The sequence below is a fragment of the Musca domestica genome, unplaced genomic scaffold (genome assembly GCF_030504385.1).
Source record: "Musca domestica strain aabys unplaced genomic scaffold, Musca_domestica.polishedcontigs.V.1.1 3, whole genome shotgun sequence".
NCBI classification, from domain to species: Eukaryota; Metazoa; Arthropoda; class Insecta; order Diptera; family Muscidae; genus Musca; species Musca domestica.
Window position 1 is genome coordinate 14,415,696 of NW_026712299.1, and position 19,033 is coordinate 14,434,728.

The window sequence follows — 19,033 nt, forward strand, 5'->3', positions numbered from 1 at the left end:
TGGTTTTTCATATAGCTATAATTTACATGCGCATGTATGGGGATATTGTCTAATGGAAGGTGTGTGCAGTGCTGTGCTTTACAGTAATTGGCAAAAGTATGCGTCGAAGTGAATTGTGATAAAATTTTACATATTACAAGTAAACCGGGAAAGGTAATCTTACAAAAGAGAAACCGAATAATCCGTTTTTAATTGATTTAACTTACATCGACATCTATATTACGCGTTTTGTGAGAAACGGCATTTATTTGACGTATAATCGATGGTATTGCCATAGTAGAATCATGGAGGTAAAGTCACGCAATCATATGTTTATAATTTTTTCATTTGTTTTTTTTTTTTTTTTGACAACATCTCATTGTCAATATTTGTATTTATAAATACATTGTTCATACACAAATCAGAGATGGGAACCTGTTTTTATGTAGTGAAATGTGACAAGATAAATTACAAAACATGCAGAGATGGGAATGCTTATTTGAAATGACCTTACCTTCATAATTTTACCAATACCCCATGGTACAAGAATACAGGTAAATACATCGACACAGCTGCTGTCAAACCAATTTTGAATGAAAAATTATTTTAATGACCTCCGATTGACGTCGAATAAGAAAACACATAAAAATCTACTAATATTTGAAGAAACATTTTAAAAATTTTCTTCTTGTATTCTTCTACTATGGTGTTGCTAATCAAAACAATACGTTTTACAGAATACCATGGTGAAACAATAGAGGTAGACTTATTTGTTAAATCGAATGAAAATGGGTCACGTTTTGGTATAGCCCCCATATTCGGTATTCCCTATTTTCGGTATTTTGATGATTTAAGCGACATTATTCACCGGAAATGTTTTAAATTTGGTATTTGAAGTTCGTAATGGATACTACAGCCTATGACAGAAAATTGTCTGTGCAGGCCCACGCTTTGGTTTAGCTTCCTTATGAAAGTACCTCCATATTTTCGGTATTTTGATGATTTTTGCTACATTATTAACCGATTTTTTTCAAGTTTCGCAATTGAATCCACTACAAAATTCAATTGCGAAACTTGAAAAAAAATCGCAACTTATGACAAAAGTTGTGTATGTAGGTCTACGTCGTCGTATAGACCCTAATATAACGGTTACATTTGGTATTTTTAAGATTTTAACAAAATTTTTAACGGATTTTATTTTTTTGAAAATTGTCAAAATCCTAATGGTGGAGGTTATTAAAAGTTCGGCCCGGGCGAACTTAAGCTGGGAATACATAAAGCGCTTATTTGGCTGGCTTAAGTCATCGTCTGGCTTCTTCGGAAATACATAAAGCGCATATTTGGCCTAAGGCTGGAAATACATAAAGCGCATATTTGGCTGGCTTAAGTCATCGGCTGGCTTCTTCGTAAATGAACAAAGGGGTTTTAGGTTGACCTAGTTCGATTTTGGCCCTAGGCTCCTTTGTTCATTTCCGAAGAAGCCAACCGATGACTTAAGCCAGCCAAATATGCCCTTTATGTGTTTGAACCTTAAGGCTGGAAATACATAAAGAGCATATTTGGCTGGCTTAAGTCATCGGCTGTCTTCTTCGGAAATGAACAAAGGAGCCTAGGGCCAAAATCGAACTAGGTCAACCTAAAACTCCTTTGTTCATATACGAAGAAGCCAGCCGATGACTTAAACTGGAAATACATAAAGAGCATATTTGGCTGGCTTAAGTCACTGGCTGGCTTCTTCGTAGATGAACAAAGGAGTTTTAGGTTGACTTAGTTCGATTTTAGGCCTAGGCTCCTTTGTTCATTTCCGAAGAAGACAGCCGATGACTTAAGCCAGCCAAATATGCTCTTTATGTATTTCCAGCCTTAGGCCAGCCAAATATGCGCTTTATGTATTCCCAGCTTTATCTGGCTGGCTTCTTCGGAAATGAACAAAGGAGCCTAGGGCCAAAATCGAACTAAGTCAACCTAAAATTCCTTTGTTCATCTACGAAGAAGTCAGCCGATAACTTAAGCTGTGAATACATAAAGCGCTTATTTGGCTGGCTTAAGTCATCGGCTGGCTTCTTCGAGATGAACAAAGGAGCCTAGGGCCAAAATCGAACTAGGTCAACCTAAAACTCCTTTGTTCATTTACGAAGAAGCCAGCCATGACTTAAGCCAGCCAAATATGCTCTTTATGTATTTCCAGCCTTAAGCCAAGGAAAAAAACATTTTATGCATTTTCAACTAAGTCTTCAAAATCTTATGGCAAATTCTGCATATAAGATTACATTACGGGTGTTTAATAAATGCTTAAACTTTGATTAAATTTACATATTTGTAGTTAAAAAATTATCATATTTTTCAAATAAATTCATAAGTTTAGAAAAATGCAAACATTTCGTAAAAAATATGTGGGTATCAAAAGAATAAGCAAATGTGTAGCTAAGTAGCTATGGTATACATTGATTTATTATTTTGTCGGGGCTAAGACCTTTCAAATGGTTGGTTCAATTATGGAAGTCAGGAATTTCATTCATTATTTGCGCATTTTAAAATATCAAATAAATGAGAACAACTTGTTGCATATAATTTTGAAAAACTCTGACGGGAAGCGGAAGCTTCACCTTCTTAAGGTGAAAATAAGGCTGGAAATACATAAAGCGCATATTTGGCTGGCTTAAGTCATCGGCTGGCTTCTTCGTAAATGAACAAAGGAGTTTTAGGTTGACCTAGTTCGATTTTGGCCCTAGTCTCCTTTGTTCATTTCCGAAGAAGCCAGCCGATGACTTAAGCCAGCCAAATAAGCGCTTTATGTATTCCCAGCTTAAGCCAGCCAAACTTCCACCTTAAGTCATCGGCTGGCTTCTTCGTAGATAAACAGAGGAGTTTTAGGTTGACTTAGTTCAATTTTGGCCCTACGCATCGTTGTTCTTTTCAGAAGAAGACAGCCGATAACTTAAGTCTATGAAAAAATCGTTTTATGTATTCTCACCATTATTGTAACGTGCTTATTACTAGAGACACAAATCTGACGAAATCTTCTCTACCCAATTGTATTCTTTTTTTTTTTTGCATCGATATGGGTATTAGTTTTCTGTGTATGATTTTATTTTAATATATTGGTATTTTTTCGGTATTGAATGTCGTTGTGAGTGTTCAAGGCATCTGAGAATCCATAATAAAAAATTTCGGCAGGAAAGTGTCAGGGTGTCAAGCAAAATAACAAATAATGCTAAAAGATCAGCCACACTTCCCTCTTTTTTCTCTGATTTAAGAGTTCGTAAAAAAATTAGAATTGCGTCAAGAATAGCTGAAGATCTTCGATAAGCTGTTTTGGAAGGTCTTTCAAGATCAGCACATTATCATTGTTTTTGGTGGAATAATTTGACAAAGCAACAGTATTTTTTTTTGTATTTTTTCAAAAGATAATTCTTTGTTGGAGGCAAATCTGTTAAAAAATAGTATTATCAAAAAAAATATGGTCCGAAAATTCATGTGAGTCAAATTGCGAAATCATGGACTGAACGGTACAAGTTCAAAGCAGTACAGTTTTGAAAGGCCATGCTGAGAATGAAACCCAGATGGTAAAACTTCAAATGTTTTTTTAACATGAGAGTGAGTGGTTATGTTCGGGGATATAAAAAATTAAAATCGCTAGTTTCTGTGAAGTTGAGCAACCTTTCTTAAGGTGAGAATAGATAAAACGCTTTTTGACTGGCTAAAGTCATTGGCTGGTTTTTTCGGAAAAGAACAAAGCAGCCTAGGGCCATAATCGAACTAAGTCAACCTAAAATGCCTTTGTTCCTCTACAAAGAAGCCAGACGATGTCATATGGCAGCCAAAGAAGCTCTATATGTACTTCCACCTTTATTGAGCCCCGGTTATGCCCACACTTGTATATTTTATCGCCGCAAAATCAACAAAAAATCAAATCAGAACAAGTTTTTCTTTTTTGTCAAATCTGATTGGACTCCAACGCAATAATCCCAAGAGTTTATTATGTTCTAGAAAATAAAGTCTCTTAAAATTTACTCGTTACGGTGAACATGGACGTTGTTCGAAATTTAAATTTTGTCTTATCAAACGCCAATATTAATAACTAAACAGGAAAAATAAAAGCATTATTAAATGTACGTGACATAAAATGTGTTTGACCCCGATAAGATCAGGGTCATACTATCGCCCACAGACACTTTGTCGATGAATTGTGAATTTAATAAAAATATTTGCTGTAATTTCAAGAATGTCAATGAACTGTAATATCAATATTATTTAAACTTTTTTAAAAGACAGCTACGAAACGTGAAACCTAGAAAGGATTAAAACAAAATAAGACATCGATTTATATATATTTTAAATATACTGTTCTAGCGTGTTTATATCAAATTTAAAGGTGAAAATACATAAAACGCTTTTTTGAATGGCTAAGTCATCGGCTGGCTTCTTCGTTGAGAAACAAAGGAGTGTTAGGTTGACTTAGTTCGATTTTGTCCCTACTATCCTTTTAAGGTTCAAGTTCACATTTCATAAGAGCATTGCAGAGCCGCACTAAAATGTTGCCGTCGTTTTCCATTATAATTTGACATTCATATGCCTTGCCATGACTTCAAGCTTTTTATGTACTTGCACCTTTATTTGGCTTAAGTCATCGGCTGGCTTCTTCGTAGAGGAACAAAGTAGTTTTAGGTTAACTTAGTTCGATTTTGGCCCTAGGCTCCTTTGTTCATTTCCGGAGAAGCCAAATAAGCGCTTTATGTACTCCCACCTTCAGAATTATTATTATAATATTTATATTATTGGCAATGCCAATTCGGCATTCCAAAATTAGCAGCGCGGCCTTACCGACACACTCACTGAGAGCATTTCATCAATTCCTTTATTTGTCTATTACGTATTTACATTTTTAAATGACGTTGATGCCAATTTCTCATCATTAATCTCAAAATACTCTGTAGCCAACAAATTTAGAGAAATCGAAAGCAAATAATTATTAAATGTTTTTGTTCAAATAATCCAATGCCTTACAATAACCACAGACCCGCCATAAAATAATTTTCTCCCAAGCATATATCATATGAATACATACGTTTACAATGCGGTATAATATTTCGAAGAAATGATACAGAATATGATTGGAGGACATTGGAGATACGAGTTCATTACTCTTTAGTGTCATTTAACTGAATGAAATTCTAACCTTCGCAATATTCATAATGATTGGAACACATACTAATACTGTAGTTAGCACTCCCTCTTCAATTCAATATGTGATTTTTGTTCAATGTTGCCATAATAAGGTTAAGAAGGTAAAGCAATTTCAAACCAACATACCCATCTCTGCATTTTCTGTATTTGCCTTGTCAAATGTCAATGCGTAGAAAACAGAGTACCATCTCTGATTTGGGTATGTACAATGAATTCATAAATATTCATTTTGACAATGAGATGTTGTCAAATGAATCATTTTGAAAAAAAATTAATTCTACCATAGATTGACTCCTCGGGTCATATATTTGAAAGAAAATCCAAGCGTTTCATTCATTTTTCTCTCATTTTCTCTCATTTATGGGAACCTGTTTTCTATGCGGTGAAATTTGATAAGGTAATGGAGGGAATACATAAAGCGCTTATTTTATGTAATGCCATTCTACCTTTAAGGTGGAAATACATAAAACGCTTTTTTGGCTTGCTTAAGTCATCGGCTGGCTTCTTCGTATGAAGGATCCTTGAACAAAGGAGTTTTAGGTTGACTTAGTTCTATTTTGGCACTAGGCTTCTTTGTTTATTTCCGAAGAAGCCAGCCGATGACTTAAGCAAGCCAAAAAACGCTTTATGTATCCCCTTCTTAAGTTACAGAAAATTCAGAGATGGGTATGGTTATTCGAAATAACTTTACCATTTTAATGTTTCAATGTGTCAATCTTTTAAATTACATGGCAAAATTGGTTAATATCTTTAAATCAATAATTAATTTTGAAAATATTTTGTGTTTATTTTTTTAAAACAATGAATACATACAAATTGGCAAAAATCGAGCACACTTAGAAAAAATTGTGTTCAGCTGGTAACTCACCTTACTTTTTTATTGTACCATGGGAATGTATTGTTGGCTTCAAAAAATATTAAGGTGAGAATACATAAAACGCTTTTTTGACTGGCTTTAGTCACCGGCTGGCTTTTTCGAACAGGAACAAAAAATTTTTAGGTTGGCTTAGTTCGATTTTCGTCCTAAGCTCCTTTGTTATTTTCCGAAAAAGCCAGCCGATGACTTAAGACAGTCAAAAAAAGCATTTTATGTATTCTTACCTTTACACATTTTATATAAAAATATTTTCTCCCATTCAAATCTAGGCACCACTTTAGAAATCAAGGTTATCAAAACTTGTGGTACGGAAACATACTTTAAGGGTGCACATGTAAGAAAAATGTATAATCACGCTAATCACTTTTAAGAAAATTTCCTTTATTAGATCGAAAGAAAAAAAAGAACAAACGATGCTCTATCAGCGTGAAAGATAATAATTGAAAAGCATTTTGTGCATGTAATAAAAATTAATTAATTATGACTCAACATAATTAATTAATTTTTCTACGGTGAAAACAAACAACAATAATTATTTGTTTAATGCGTGAAATGACACTTGTTTCTTTTTATTGTCTATTGTTCCAAGTCATATTTAAATATATTGAACATTTAAAATAAAAAAAAATATACATATAGCAGTAACCGATAAGGTTGTCCGTTTAGCCTTATCTCGCCAAGTAGGACCAGAATTATTTTCTTTTTCTTATTATAAATATTTATGGTTTTTTATATAATATTAGGAATATAATAAAATGCATTCATACATACTTACACTTGCTTCAATATTTATATTTCTGATGGCAAAATTTGGTTATTTGATCAGCTGATCCTATGTCGCAATTGCAAAAAATTGTGTAGATTATTCATATAGAAAGAAGTTTTTCATTCTTATCTTTGCCCCATTTTTCAAAATTTGCGTAGATTGTAAATAAAAAGGGGTATTTTATTTTTGGTAAGCAATATTAGCATATATGATACACAAGATAGTACAATAGTTCATAAGGTAAATATCGGCTGTTTTTTTTTTCATAAAAGAGGAAAGGAATTAGCTTGACAATTTTGGTCCATAAAATCGTTTGTTCTTCTACGAAGCCAGCAGGTGACTAAGGGAGAATACATAAAACATTTTTTAATGGCTGAAGTCATCGATTAGTTTCTTCGTAAAGGAACAAAAAGCGTAGGGCGAAAATCGAACTAAATCAACATAAAACTTCTTTGTTCATATACGAAGAAGACAGCGGATAGCTTAAGCCAGTCAAAAAAGTGTTTTATGTATTCTAACCTTAAAACGTTTTTAACTGGCTCAAGCCATCGGCTAGCTTATTCGTATAAGAACATAGAAATTTTAGATTGACTTAGTTCAATTTCGGCAAATAATCTATAGTTGTTCACCCTACGCTTCTTTATTATTTTACGAAGAAGCCAGTAAAAATTTGTTATATGTATTCTTAGGCTGGAAATACATAAAGAGCATATTTGGCTGGCTTAAGTCACCGGCTGGCTTCTTCGTAGATGAACAAATGAGTTTTAGGTTGACCTAGTTCGATTTTGGCCCTAGACTCCTTTGTTCATTTCCGAAGAAGCCAGCCGATGACTTAAGCCAGCCAAATATCTATACCAGAATAAAATGTTCTATATATTTTCACATTAAGTAGTAAATCATTATATTTTTATTCGGAGTAAAAACCGTTCACATGGTACAATAAACATGTTCGCAAACTAGACTAGACTATACCCTATGCATGGTAGAAAAACACAGGCAGTCGCATCGGCACAGCTGCTGGGACAATAAACTGTTATGAAAAATGTGTATCATAAGAACCACCAATTCGTTTCGTATAAGAAAACATGTAAAAATCTATTTATATTTGTCAAAACATATTAATATTATTGATCAATGTTCGCAAGCGTTGATGTATACATACCTTTATTTTTCTACCCCGTGGTAAAAGAATAGAGATATATGGATAAACGCTTGGAAGCATAAATATGTCAAAAGCTGACTTTACCTTCTTTATTACACCATAAAAATTCACCAATATATTTTTTGAAGAAAAAAAGTTTTTAATTTTTTAGTTTTTGAAGTTTTGAAAGTTTTTTTTTTTAACAACAAATGGACAACAATGGACAAAGATGAACAATAAATAGTTTAAAGGTGAGAGTACATAGAAGACTTTTGTCGGGTTAAGTCATCGGTTGGGTTCTTCGCAGAAGAACAAAGCATTTTAGGTCGATTTAGTTCGATTTTCTTTGTTCTTTTCCGAAGAAGCCAGGCGATGACTTACAGCACGTATACATATAAAGAGGTTAACCCGATGGATTTGGATTAAAATTGTCATATCCATTACATATACTTCAAATAAATCCTCTTGAAGTAGGTTAATCCTACAAAAAGTTCTAACGTAAACATGGCATTAAGCCAGTAAAAAAAGGGTTTTATGTTTTCTCATCTTAAAAGCGGAACAAGTATACATTATGGTCCAAAATCAACCAAAAATCCTTTGTTATTTTACGAAGAAGCGATAACTGAAGCCACCCATAAAAGCCATTTATGTACTCAACCTTAATGTTTTAATTGAAAAGTAAACGTTTGTATGTCAACTTCCGAAAGAATTAAGGTGGAAGTACATAAAGAGCTTTTTTGCCTTGCATAAGTCATCGGCTGGTTTCTTCGTAGAAGAACAAAGGATCCTAGGGTTAAAATCGAACTAAGTCAACCTAAAACTTCTTTGCTCCTCTACGAAGAAGGCAGTCGACAACTTATGTCAGTCAGAAAGCTTTTTATGTACTCCCACCTTTACAGAATTGTTCTAGTGGAAACAATCGAAAGTCGCAAGTGTTTCTACAACGGCGCTGCCTACATGTTCCGCCGAAATATGAACAAGCACTTGTTTTTCAAAGTGAAATGTTTCCACTTTATAGTTTTCGCGACTGTAAACCATGGTAGAATCAAGAAGGTAAAGTCATGCTATCATATGTTTACAATTAAAAAAAAATAATTTGACAACATTTCATTGTCAAAATATGTATTTATAAATCCATTGTATATACAAAAATCACAGATATTCCGTGACCAGGTAAATTACAGAAAATTCAGAGATGGAAATTATTATTTGAAATGACTTCGCTTCTTTTAATTTTACCATGCTGTAAACATACATAAGTTGTGTTCCAGAACCTGCAAATTAGTACTAATTAGCACTAATTCTGCTACAACGCGTTCCCGTACTCCAAAAACTAGCAAAACTTGCAGCTCTCTCGAGAAAAAAATGGCGCTGGTTGGTGCACATTTCTGCTTGTTTTAGCTACATGAATTTGGCCGAGCAGAAATGTGCAAATTGTGACTTTGACATTTAATTGGCAGGGCTAACAAGGTTGAAAATGTATTGATACATTTCAATAAAGAAAATGATCAACTTGAAAACTAAAGGAAAAACTAATATTTGTCGTGCAAAAAACAAAAAGAGAAAATATGGAGCAACTGATGTATTTACGTTTGGATGATTCCAGCAGTGAAGAGGACTGGCTGAATGAGGAATCAGATTATTAATTATTATTATAAATTATTAATTTTAACTTATCGTCTTCAATACTCATTTTTTAAATGTTGGCGCTCTTTTCAGCAAAGGTTTCACCAGTCTGATTTAGGCTGTTTACTTTTGGAATCTTGAATTTTGACATTTTATCGCATTTCTGCTAATTTTCCGTTCCCTTATTTTTTGAGCAAACCTAAATGAGAATGACATTTCGAACTGTTCTCTCTTCTGCTAGTTTTACTACTAAAAAAGTACTGGAACACAACTATATATGAATACATTGTGAGGATGATATTTTTGTTGTTGTCAGGCCACAAAGGGTTAAACAAGTACTGTACACCTTGTTATGCCAAAAAAGAAAAAGTAACCATATTTACAAAAACAACAACAAAAATATATGTCAGCTGTTGTATTATTCGCCCTATTTTGAAATGTTGACATGTCAAATTGATACAAATTCGCCACGTACTCCCCCACCCGCAACCAATCAATTCTCAATGAGCTGTGGAATTCAACTGCGAAACGGCGACAACGACGTGTATTTGTAATTGTATATCCAAAGAAAATGAGTAACATTATAACTATTTTCGAACTTTCGTGAAAAACGCTTCAAATCACATATTAACTACAAAACGCCTTAAATGAAATAGTTTTTCGTGTTTTTGGTAAAAATTCACTATACACAAAATTAATGCTGAAATATGGCTAGAAATCGTGCAAGAACACCAACGACATTCACATACTGTGTGCTAGTGGTGCTGTTGATAACATTGTCCAGCATTTTCACGGTTACGATAAGAGCGGAAGAACAAAACCCACAGCCGCAGCAACAACAATCGAATGCTGCCATTTCCCCCAACGGCAATGATGTTCCCTTGGCAAGTCATAACAAAATTTCATCAAATGCTACTTCAACGGCAGGAGATTCTACACAACAATCTAATAACAACGGTGGCAATACGCAAAATAGTTCATCACCAGCAGGAAACGCCGAACAATCTAAATCCAATCTAACAAATGACGCAAATAAACCAAACAACAATTCTGTGTCAACAAATGAAAATGGTGGTCCACCAAATGGCGAGAATGCATCATCATCGAGTTCAACCACCACATCCATATCTCCACCACCAGCAAATAACTCACAGCAGCAGAATGAAACAAAAGTGGTTACAGAACCTCCACTGCCAGATCATCATGCCGTGGAACAGGAGCACAATTCATCGCTGTCGCTGTTCTTTGTAATATGTGTCATAATGTTGGGTATTTTACTCATCCACTCAATGCTACAGACCGGATTCCAATATTTACCCGAATCCATTGTTGTGGTATTTTTGGGTGCCCTAATTGGTTTGCTGTTGAAAGTAATGTCCGGTGAAAATGCCAGCTGGAAACGTGAGGAGGTATTCTCACCAACGGGATTCTTTTTGGTCCTATTACCACCGATCATCTTTGAGTCTGGTTACAATTTACATAAGGGTAACTTTTTTCAAAATATTGGCTCAATTCTGGTTTTCGCCATTGTCGGTACGACAATTTCGGCTCTAGTTATTGGAGCTGGTATTTATTTGTTGGGCTTGGCGGAGGTTGCTTATCGGTAAGTATTTTCGTGTTTGTTGTTTTCAAGTAGGTAATTTCGAGAGGTTTAGCTAAAAGACAAAGTGGCATAGCTAATAAAAGTTGAAAAGAGAATTGGGGAGTAAAAATAAAGGAATGAAATTCGGTAATGGTGTACTTCATAGAATATGGAAATTCTGAGCTTCCGGGCTATGGACACATATATAAACTTCTTTATTGGGAAAACTTCAGCTTGAAAGGTGCAAAAGTTATTTTGGTATTTAAAGATTTATTTCAAAACTATGCTATCCCCCAAAACCCTATGGCAGGACCTGATTTTCACTAAATCCTTCTAAATCCCATTTCAGCATAAGCTTCGCTGCAAATGTAGCTTATTGAAGTTCTGGTCACTATTTGATGCAGTCATGCAATTGAAATTAAAATCAATTCAGATCTCTGAAACCTCTTCGACTAAGCTGCATATCAACGCGACTCCTGACTGCAAACCTTTGTCACTGACGACAATGTTCCATTTTTTGGGACTTGATATATTGCTCCACAACCTACCGATACTCGAGCTTTTGTTTACTTAAGCCCCAAAAGTAGTTTCCTGTCTAGCCTAATTCAAAAGTGATCGATCGTTTCTGTTTGGTAGCAATTACATCTTTTTTCCCTTTGGCCAATATTCCTTCCATTGCACTTGTTAAAAGAGATAGAGCTATATGGTTTGAAATCTAACAACCAGACTCCGTGAGTAATACTATTTCCGGATAGATTTTGACAAATCGAATGAAATTGTAAACGAGTGGCTTCCCAGAGTCTTTGATTACAAGACCGAGTAACTGCCAAAACTTTTGCATTTATATTTTCCCTTGATTTCCACGCTTTCATGCCACGCTTTGATAAAAGTAGTTTCGTTTGGAGTTGGTAGAAAATCGTTTAGTGGAGTCATGGAATCACTGGCTTTTTGAACCTTCTACCATACACAGTATGGAGGGTACATTAAGGTTGTCATTCCATTTGTAACTCATCGAAATAATAATTTTAGACATAACAAAATATATATATTCTTGATCAGCGTAAAATTCTAAGACGATTGAGCCCTGTCCGTCCGTCCGTTGTAATTACGCTAGAGTCAAAACGAATAAAGATAGGAAGCTAAAATTTTGCATAAATCAGTCTTTTGTCTGCAGGCAGATTAATTTCTGTATCGGTCCACGATATCGAATAAACCACATGTAACGGTACCCCCGTTTTTCGAGATTTTGATAATTGAAGCCGAATTTTTCAATGAAATTATGTGAAAATCCACAAAAGGAGTTCCTTTTAAGTTCTTTACCCCCTGGAAGAGTATTGTCTATATAAGTCCACGATATCGTATATATCCCCCATGTAACGGTACCTCTCTATATTCGGTATTTTGATGATTTTACGATGGAATTGTCTAAAAATCCATACTAGGAGTTCTTTCTAAGCACTTTACACCCTGGAAAAGAAATGTCTATATATGTTCAACATATCGAATAGCCCACATACAACGGTATGACGATTTTAGGGACCTTATTGACCGGAGTTGTTTAAAATTTCGTATTTCGTATTTGTAATGGGTACTACAGCCTATGACAAAAAATTGCGTATGTTGTCCCACGTCTTCGTTAACCTCATTAAAACGGTACTTCCAAATATTCGGTATTATGATAATTTTAGCGATAGTACTGAGAGTTCGTATTGGTAACTACAGAAAATTGTATATTCAGGTTCAGGTCTTCGTAAAGGCTCCATGTATCAGTACCTCCCTAGGTACAATATTCACCGAAATTCTTTGAAACTTCGTATTTGAAGTTCCTAATAGGTACTACAGCCTGTTGCAGACAATTGTCTTTTGTAGGTCCAGGTCTTCGTATAGCCCCAATATAACAGTACCTCCATATATTCGGTCCACGTCATCGTATAGAGCCCAATATAACAGCTACATTCGGTATTTTTAAGATTTTTACAGAACTTTTAACGGATTTTATTTTTTTGTTTTGAAAATTTCTAAATTCGTTCCAAATGGTGGAGGGTATTTAAAAGGTTCACCCAGTTTCTCGTATTTATATCGCCGCCATAATAAAATTTTTGTTAAGACCATAATCATCAACTCAAAAAATAGCTAAACCTCAAAAATTATTCTTTCCCCATAAAATCTTTATCTAATTTAATTAACCTGACTTTTCTTACAGCCTCAACTTCTCCGAATCATTTGCCTTTGGATCGCTGATATCCGCCGTTGATCCTGTTGCAACAGTTGCCATATTTCATGCCTTGGATGTTGATCCCATACTTAACATGTTGGTATTTGGTGAGAGCATTCTGAACGATGCCATTTCGATTGTATTGACCACAACGGTAACACAATCAGCAAATAGTCCACTCTATGCCAAGATGACAACAGGGGAGGCTATTTTCTCCGCCCTAAAGACATTCTGCGAAATGTTCTTCGCTTCGGCTGGTATTGGTGTAATATTTGCTTTAATATCTGCTCTATTATTGAAACACATCGATTTGCGAAAACATCCATCATTGGAATTTGCCATTATGTTAATGTTTACTTATGCTCCATATGTTTTGGCCGAGGGTATACATTTGAGTGGTATCATGGCGATATTATTCTGTGGTATTGTCATGTCACACTATACACATTTTAATTTATCCACAATAACGCAGATCACAATGCAACAGACCATGCGTACCTTGGCCTTTATAGCTGAAACATGTGTCTTTGCCTATTTAGGATTGGCCATATTCTCGTTCAAACATCAAGTGGAGTTGTCATTTGTAATATGGGCCATAGTTTTATGTTTAATTGGTAGGGCGTGTAATATATTCCCTCTGGCCTATTTGGTCAACAAATTCCGTGAACATAAAATCACAAATAAAATGCAATTTATCATGTGGTTTTCGGGTCTTAGAGGTGCCATTTCTTATGCCTTGTCATTGCATTTAGATTTGTCTAGCGATGAGACTAGACATGTCATAATTACCACAACATTAATTATTGTGTTGTTTACCACTTTGGTATTTGGTGGTTCAACAATGCCTTTGCTAAAATATTTGAAACCAGGCAAGAAACGTCGTTCGCGTTCCACACGTGGTTCGGCATCTTCGGCATCAACACGTTTGCGTAGCACATCTCGTAAACGTTCCAAATCCATATCGCTGTCGAAAACTCGCGAATGGGGTCAAGCCATTGATTCGGAACATTTATCCGAGCTAACCGAAGAGGAAGATGTGTCATTTGCCCAGACACGTATAGCAGGTTTTGGTCGTCTAGATCGTAAATACTTTATACCATTCTTTACACGTCGATTTAATAGTCAAGAATTACACGAATGCAAGTCACAAATGGCCGATTTGACTAATAAATGGTATCAGGCAATACGGGTTAGTCCCTTGGACTCGGATGAATCAGATGAAGAAATGGGTCTATCGGCCAGCACTAGTCAAAGTACTTTAAATGCAAGAACTTAATGGGTAAGGTGGGTGTCGCTAAAGTAATGGCAATGGGAAATATAGCAACAATTGTGATCATCATCTGGGTAGGAAGAATAAAATTGTTATCTTGGTATACGATAGAAATTGTTGGAGGTTTTTGCTCAACATAGAGATTTTTTTTCATTTTTTAGTCACAATTTGTTTTCAATAATTGCACAATTTTTTTGTAACATTTTACCAGCTTTTATTTTATGTTAACTCATATATTTGCACTTTGTACTAATTTAAAGGTGTCGTTTTTTCAAGTTTCAAATCTCTAGCAGTAACATTTTTATGCACACATTCAATTTTGGGTTATTTTAACATTTAACTTACAAATATTTTGGATTTACATTCATATTCCTATCTCAAACTCATCATCTACACAATTTCTTTGATTTCCAAATTATTGTGTGGTTGCTAAATGTTGTCTTAGCGTGCACAAATCAAAAGGTTTTCAAGCAAATAGAGGATTTTTACAAAATGAAAACTCCAAGTCTTAAATCAGTGACAACCAAAAATGCCCCTCCTTGTTATGATAGGTTTTGGGATAAGCCAGACCAACAGTCCACTGTCCATTCAGCAAAGTGGTATGTAAGTTAAGGAAGATTATTTTAATTGTAGAATTAGAACAAGGATATTCTATGAGTCATTTCCCATAAATGTTTGTAAAACGGAAAAGTTCGAAGGCTTGATTAGGACGATATAGGAATAAGATTTGATTTTCTAAAATGATGTGTCTTATCTTTTTGAACACTGGATAGCCTTAATTTCCTCGTCATGTTCACAGCATACCATATTACTTTTCTGCCACATACTAGCCACTTACTTTACAAGCCATGGGGAAATGTAAGATATGCTAAATATTGAAGATTGATGATGTGAAATCTAATGCCAAATCATTATTTTATTAAAAATGAGGGTCAGTTACACTGTTGTGTAGATGTAGGTGACAGATTGAACCCTTAATTCACCTAGCAGCCACCGGCTGATTCGATTCATCGGATACCCTTGAGATGCTTAATGCAAGCCACAGATTGCAATTGCGGAGAGGGAGAATTATATGGCTTTTGAAATCTAGAAACCAATACAACTCAGTGAGTCGTACAATTTCCCCAATAGACTTTGGTCACAGAATCTTTGATTACGAGACCGATTAACTGCCAAAACGTGGGCACTCTCATTTTCCTTTGAGATTCAGCTAATCCAAAAGATAATCATAATAGTATCCTTTGGAGTTGGTAGAAAATCGTTTCCTTGACTCATGCCTTTCTACCAATGTCCAGTGTTTCAAAATGCTATCTTATCTAGTGGCCAAAGTGTTTAGGATCACAAAAATATTCTCTATTTTTTGGATGAAGTCTTTTCTATTGTCTCTTTTAAGGACGTTTCGATCATTCCTTGGGCGCGTATATCAAATGGACTATAGGAAGGTTTAAAGGGGAGGGCCGTCACTGAAAATTTTTTTTTTATTATTTCTTTTTGACTTTTCGTTAATACCATTGAAATTTCAAATTATGGCTCTTCATGTTATGACGTCTGGTTTAGAAAGTAGAAGGTAGAATAAGGAGGTAGAACAGCTTTGTAAAACTACAGAAATACAGCCCTGAGGCTATGCCCGCTTCCTGTCAGAATTATTCAAAATAATATCCAACAACTTGTTTTCATTTATTTCATATTTTTTGTTCATGTTCTCTCAAAAATATGATCCTAAGTGTTCAATATTTCAATTCCGTGATTTAAGTTTCTTCCAATCATTGATTTTGAAAACATTTTGTTTTTATTTTTCAAAACAATAAATTCATACACAAAATTGGCAGAAAAAAGCTTGGTCATGGTTAGGCATATTTTGTGACATTTCATAAAGGGATTACTGACCCGCACTTAGATCCTGCCGTCGTTTTTCATTATAATTTGGCATTGATATACCTAGCCATCTTCAATCTCTTTATGTACTTGCACCTTTAGAACAAAATTGTATTCAGCTTGGAGCTCTACCTTACCTTTTTATTGTACCACGGAATTACCCAGGCTAGTTATTTGTCAGATTTTAGCTGGATAAAATGGCAGCATTAGTAGTTTTCTAGTATTTTCTTCCCGATCTATGTCTAATCAAGGCTTTCCATGGCTGATAGTCTATTCCATAAGATAACACCCATGAAATTCTATTAGCAACATATAATACAAAAAATATTTTTAATTAGCATTTGTATTAAAATTGTATCACAATTCCAACGAAATCGAAAAATACACAAAAATCGATTTAAAAAAATTCTTTTAAAGATATTTTTAATTTTTTAAAATTAAGTTCCTTTAAATAAAATAGCTCAAATTATATTTATTTAAATATTCTATATAACATAAATATTATTTATATATATTTTCCGAAACTAATTGCCAATGTATTGCAAAAACAGATGTACCTTGAAAAAATACATTCACAATTAACTACATTAATTACATGACCATATAACAATAACTCGCATATAATTATATATTTTTTTTTTGCATACAACAGTATTTAAAACATCATCGGAGTAATGTTATTCATATTTTTATAAATTATTTTAAATGTGTATTGTTTTTTTCCGAAAGGTAGATCCTTACATTGTCAAAAACAGCCATTTGAAAATGTTAAGGAATCCTAATTAATATTAGAAAACCTATTTAATAATAGAAAGAAATTTTCAATATTAAATTTCTTATTTGTGATCTACTTATTTTCTTTGTGAAAGAATGCAATTTATTTTTTTGTTAGCAAACCAAATGAAAACAATGTAATTTATATTTTTAATGTTGTAAAATAATAAGAATGGTAAAATGTAAAAAAATAAATAAACTAATGAACACTTGCAAAATCAAAAATAAATGTTTTAATTGTATTTTTTAAAAGAATTTTAAAATTAAAAATAAAACTATTAGAGCAACAAAATTGTGGATTTAAAACAGGCTGACGGTCCTTTTGCTCAATTTTTTAATACTTTACCAGTAAGGAAAAGTCAAAAGTCGGACGGGGCCGACTATATGATACCCTACACCACTATGCATATTTAGTAGAGCTCCCGTAGAGCTCAGCATTTGGATTTAGAGCAGTTATAGTTTGGTTTCAGAGGGAACTAATATATAGGAGGCATATCCAATTCTGAATCGATTTTCACTAATTTTGACAGAGACATTTTAATCTTTTATACCAAATAACATTGCTATAGAGTGCATGATATCACTTCGAGAAGGATTATATTACAAAAATATATATCGGAGCCGAGTTCCACAAAATGTAAACGTACGTCCCGAAATTAACTCCATTTTGGCTGATATTAGCCATTATTTGTACAATAAAACTGAAATCGGATTAAGGATATATATGGGAGCTATATCCAAATCTTAGTCAAATCGGATGAAACATATACATATATGGGAGCTATAGCTATATCTGATCCGATTTTCAACAAATTTGGTGTACTTGCTTCTAGACTGAATTCGGTCGGATGTACCAAAATTCAGGTCATTAGGACTGAGATTGGCCATTTGGTGCACAATTAACCCGAAATCGGTGGAATATATATGTGTGAGCTATATCCAAATCTGAACCGATCTTGATAAAATTTGGCAGAGGTATTTCTGGGATGTATCTGACATTTGGTGCCAAATATCATTGTTGTGGAGTGCATATTACGCATGTAAGGGACTTTAAATTTGATGTACTTGCTTCTAGACTGAATTCGATCGGACGTACCAAAATTCAGGTCATTAGGACTTATATTGGCCATTTGGTACACAAAATATCTAAATTTGATTCGTTCATCACCAATTTCAATAGGGTTCGTCATTGTGCCAAACAAATAATGTTTGCAATTATTTTTTGACTCAAAAGTTACTAACCGCATTCTGACATCGCGAAGTGATAGAATGCTAAAAATAAAGACGAAGACACGTGTCACGCGGTTTTTGCTCATGTCATATGCTTTTTTATTGACCCCAACATTGTCAACATTGTAGAACTAAGAAGTCAAAGTCGTTTCAAATCTTCCTACCTTCTGTTATTTAAAGTTAAATTTCACTGGATAAAATACAGCTTTCCATCTCTAATTTGTATATATACAATGGATTAATAAATATAAATTTTAAGAATGAGAAGTTGTCAAATGTTAAAATTTTAAACAAAAATTGTAAACATGTGATTGCATGACTGCCTTCTTAATTCTACCATTGGTTTCTAGTAAATATTGTTAAAGTAGTAAATCTTTGGCATATCTGCAAAGAGAGCAAAATAGTCGAGAAAAATACATTAAGGGGAACTGTAGACGGGTATGGTTCTTTAGCAAAAAAGATTCAAATTGTGAATTCTTGTAGCTTCTCCATATAGAGCTGTTGTATATGG

At 34.1% G+C, this 19,033-nt stretch overlaps 1 protein-coding gene across 1 annotated transcript; it reads left to right on the top strand.

Annotated features, from left to right (window-relative positions):
* Positions 1–10,046: 10,046 nt before the first annotated feature.
* LOC101898592 (sodium/hydrogen exchanger 8) lies at positions 10,047–17,499 on the top strand. Its single transcript, XM_005178383.4, has 2 exons — positions 10,047–11,179; positions 13,362–17,499. The coding sequence occupies exons 1-2, from the start codon at positions 10,284–10,286 to the stop codon at positions 14,647–14,649; spliced, it is 2,184 nt and encodes a 727-aa protein (XP_005178440.1). The 5' UTR covers positions 10,047–10,283; the 3' UTR covers positions 14,650–17,499.
* The last annotated feature ends 1,534 nt before the right edge of the window (positions 17,500–19,033 follow it).

What these genes read in the sequence shown, in the direction of transcription:
- LOC101898592 (XM_005178383.4), top strand. Translation starts at nt 10,284, where the DNA reads ATGGCTAGAAATCGTGCAAGAACACCAACGACATTCACATACTGTGTG. An exon ending in TTGGCGGAGGTTGCTTATCG is followed by an intron (nt 11,180 to 13,361) that starts GTAAGTATTTTC and finishes CTTTTCTTACAG; the next exon opens with CCTCAACTTCTCCGAATCAT.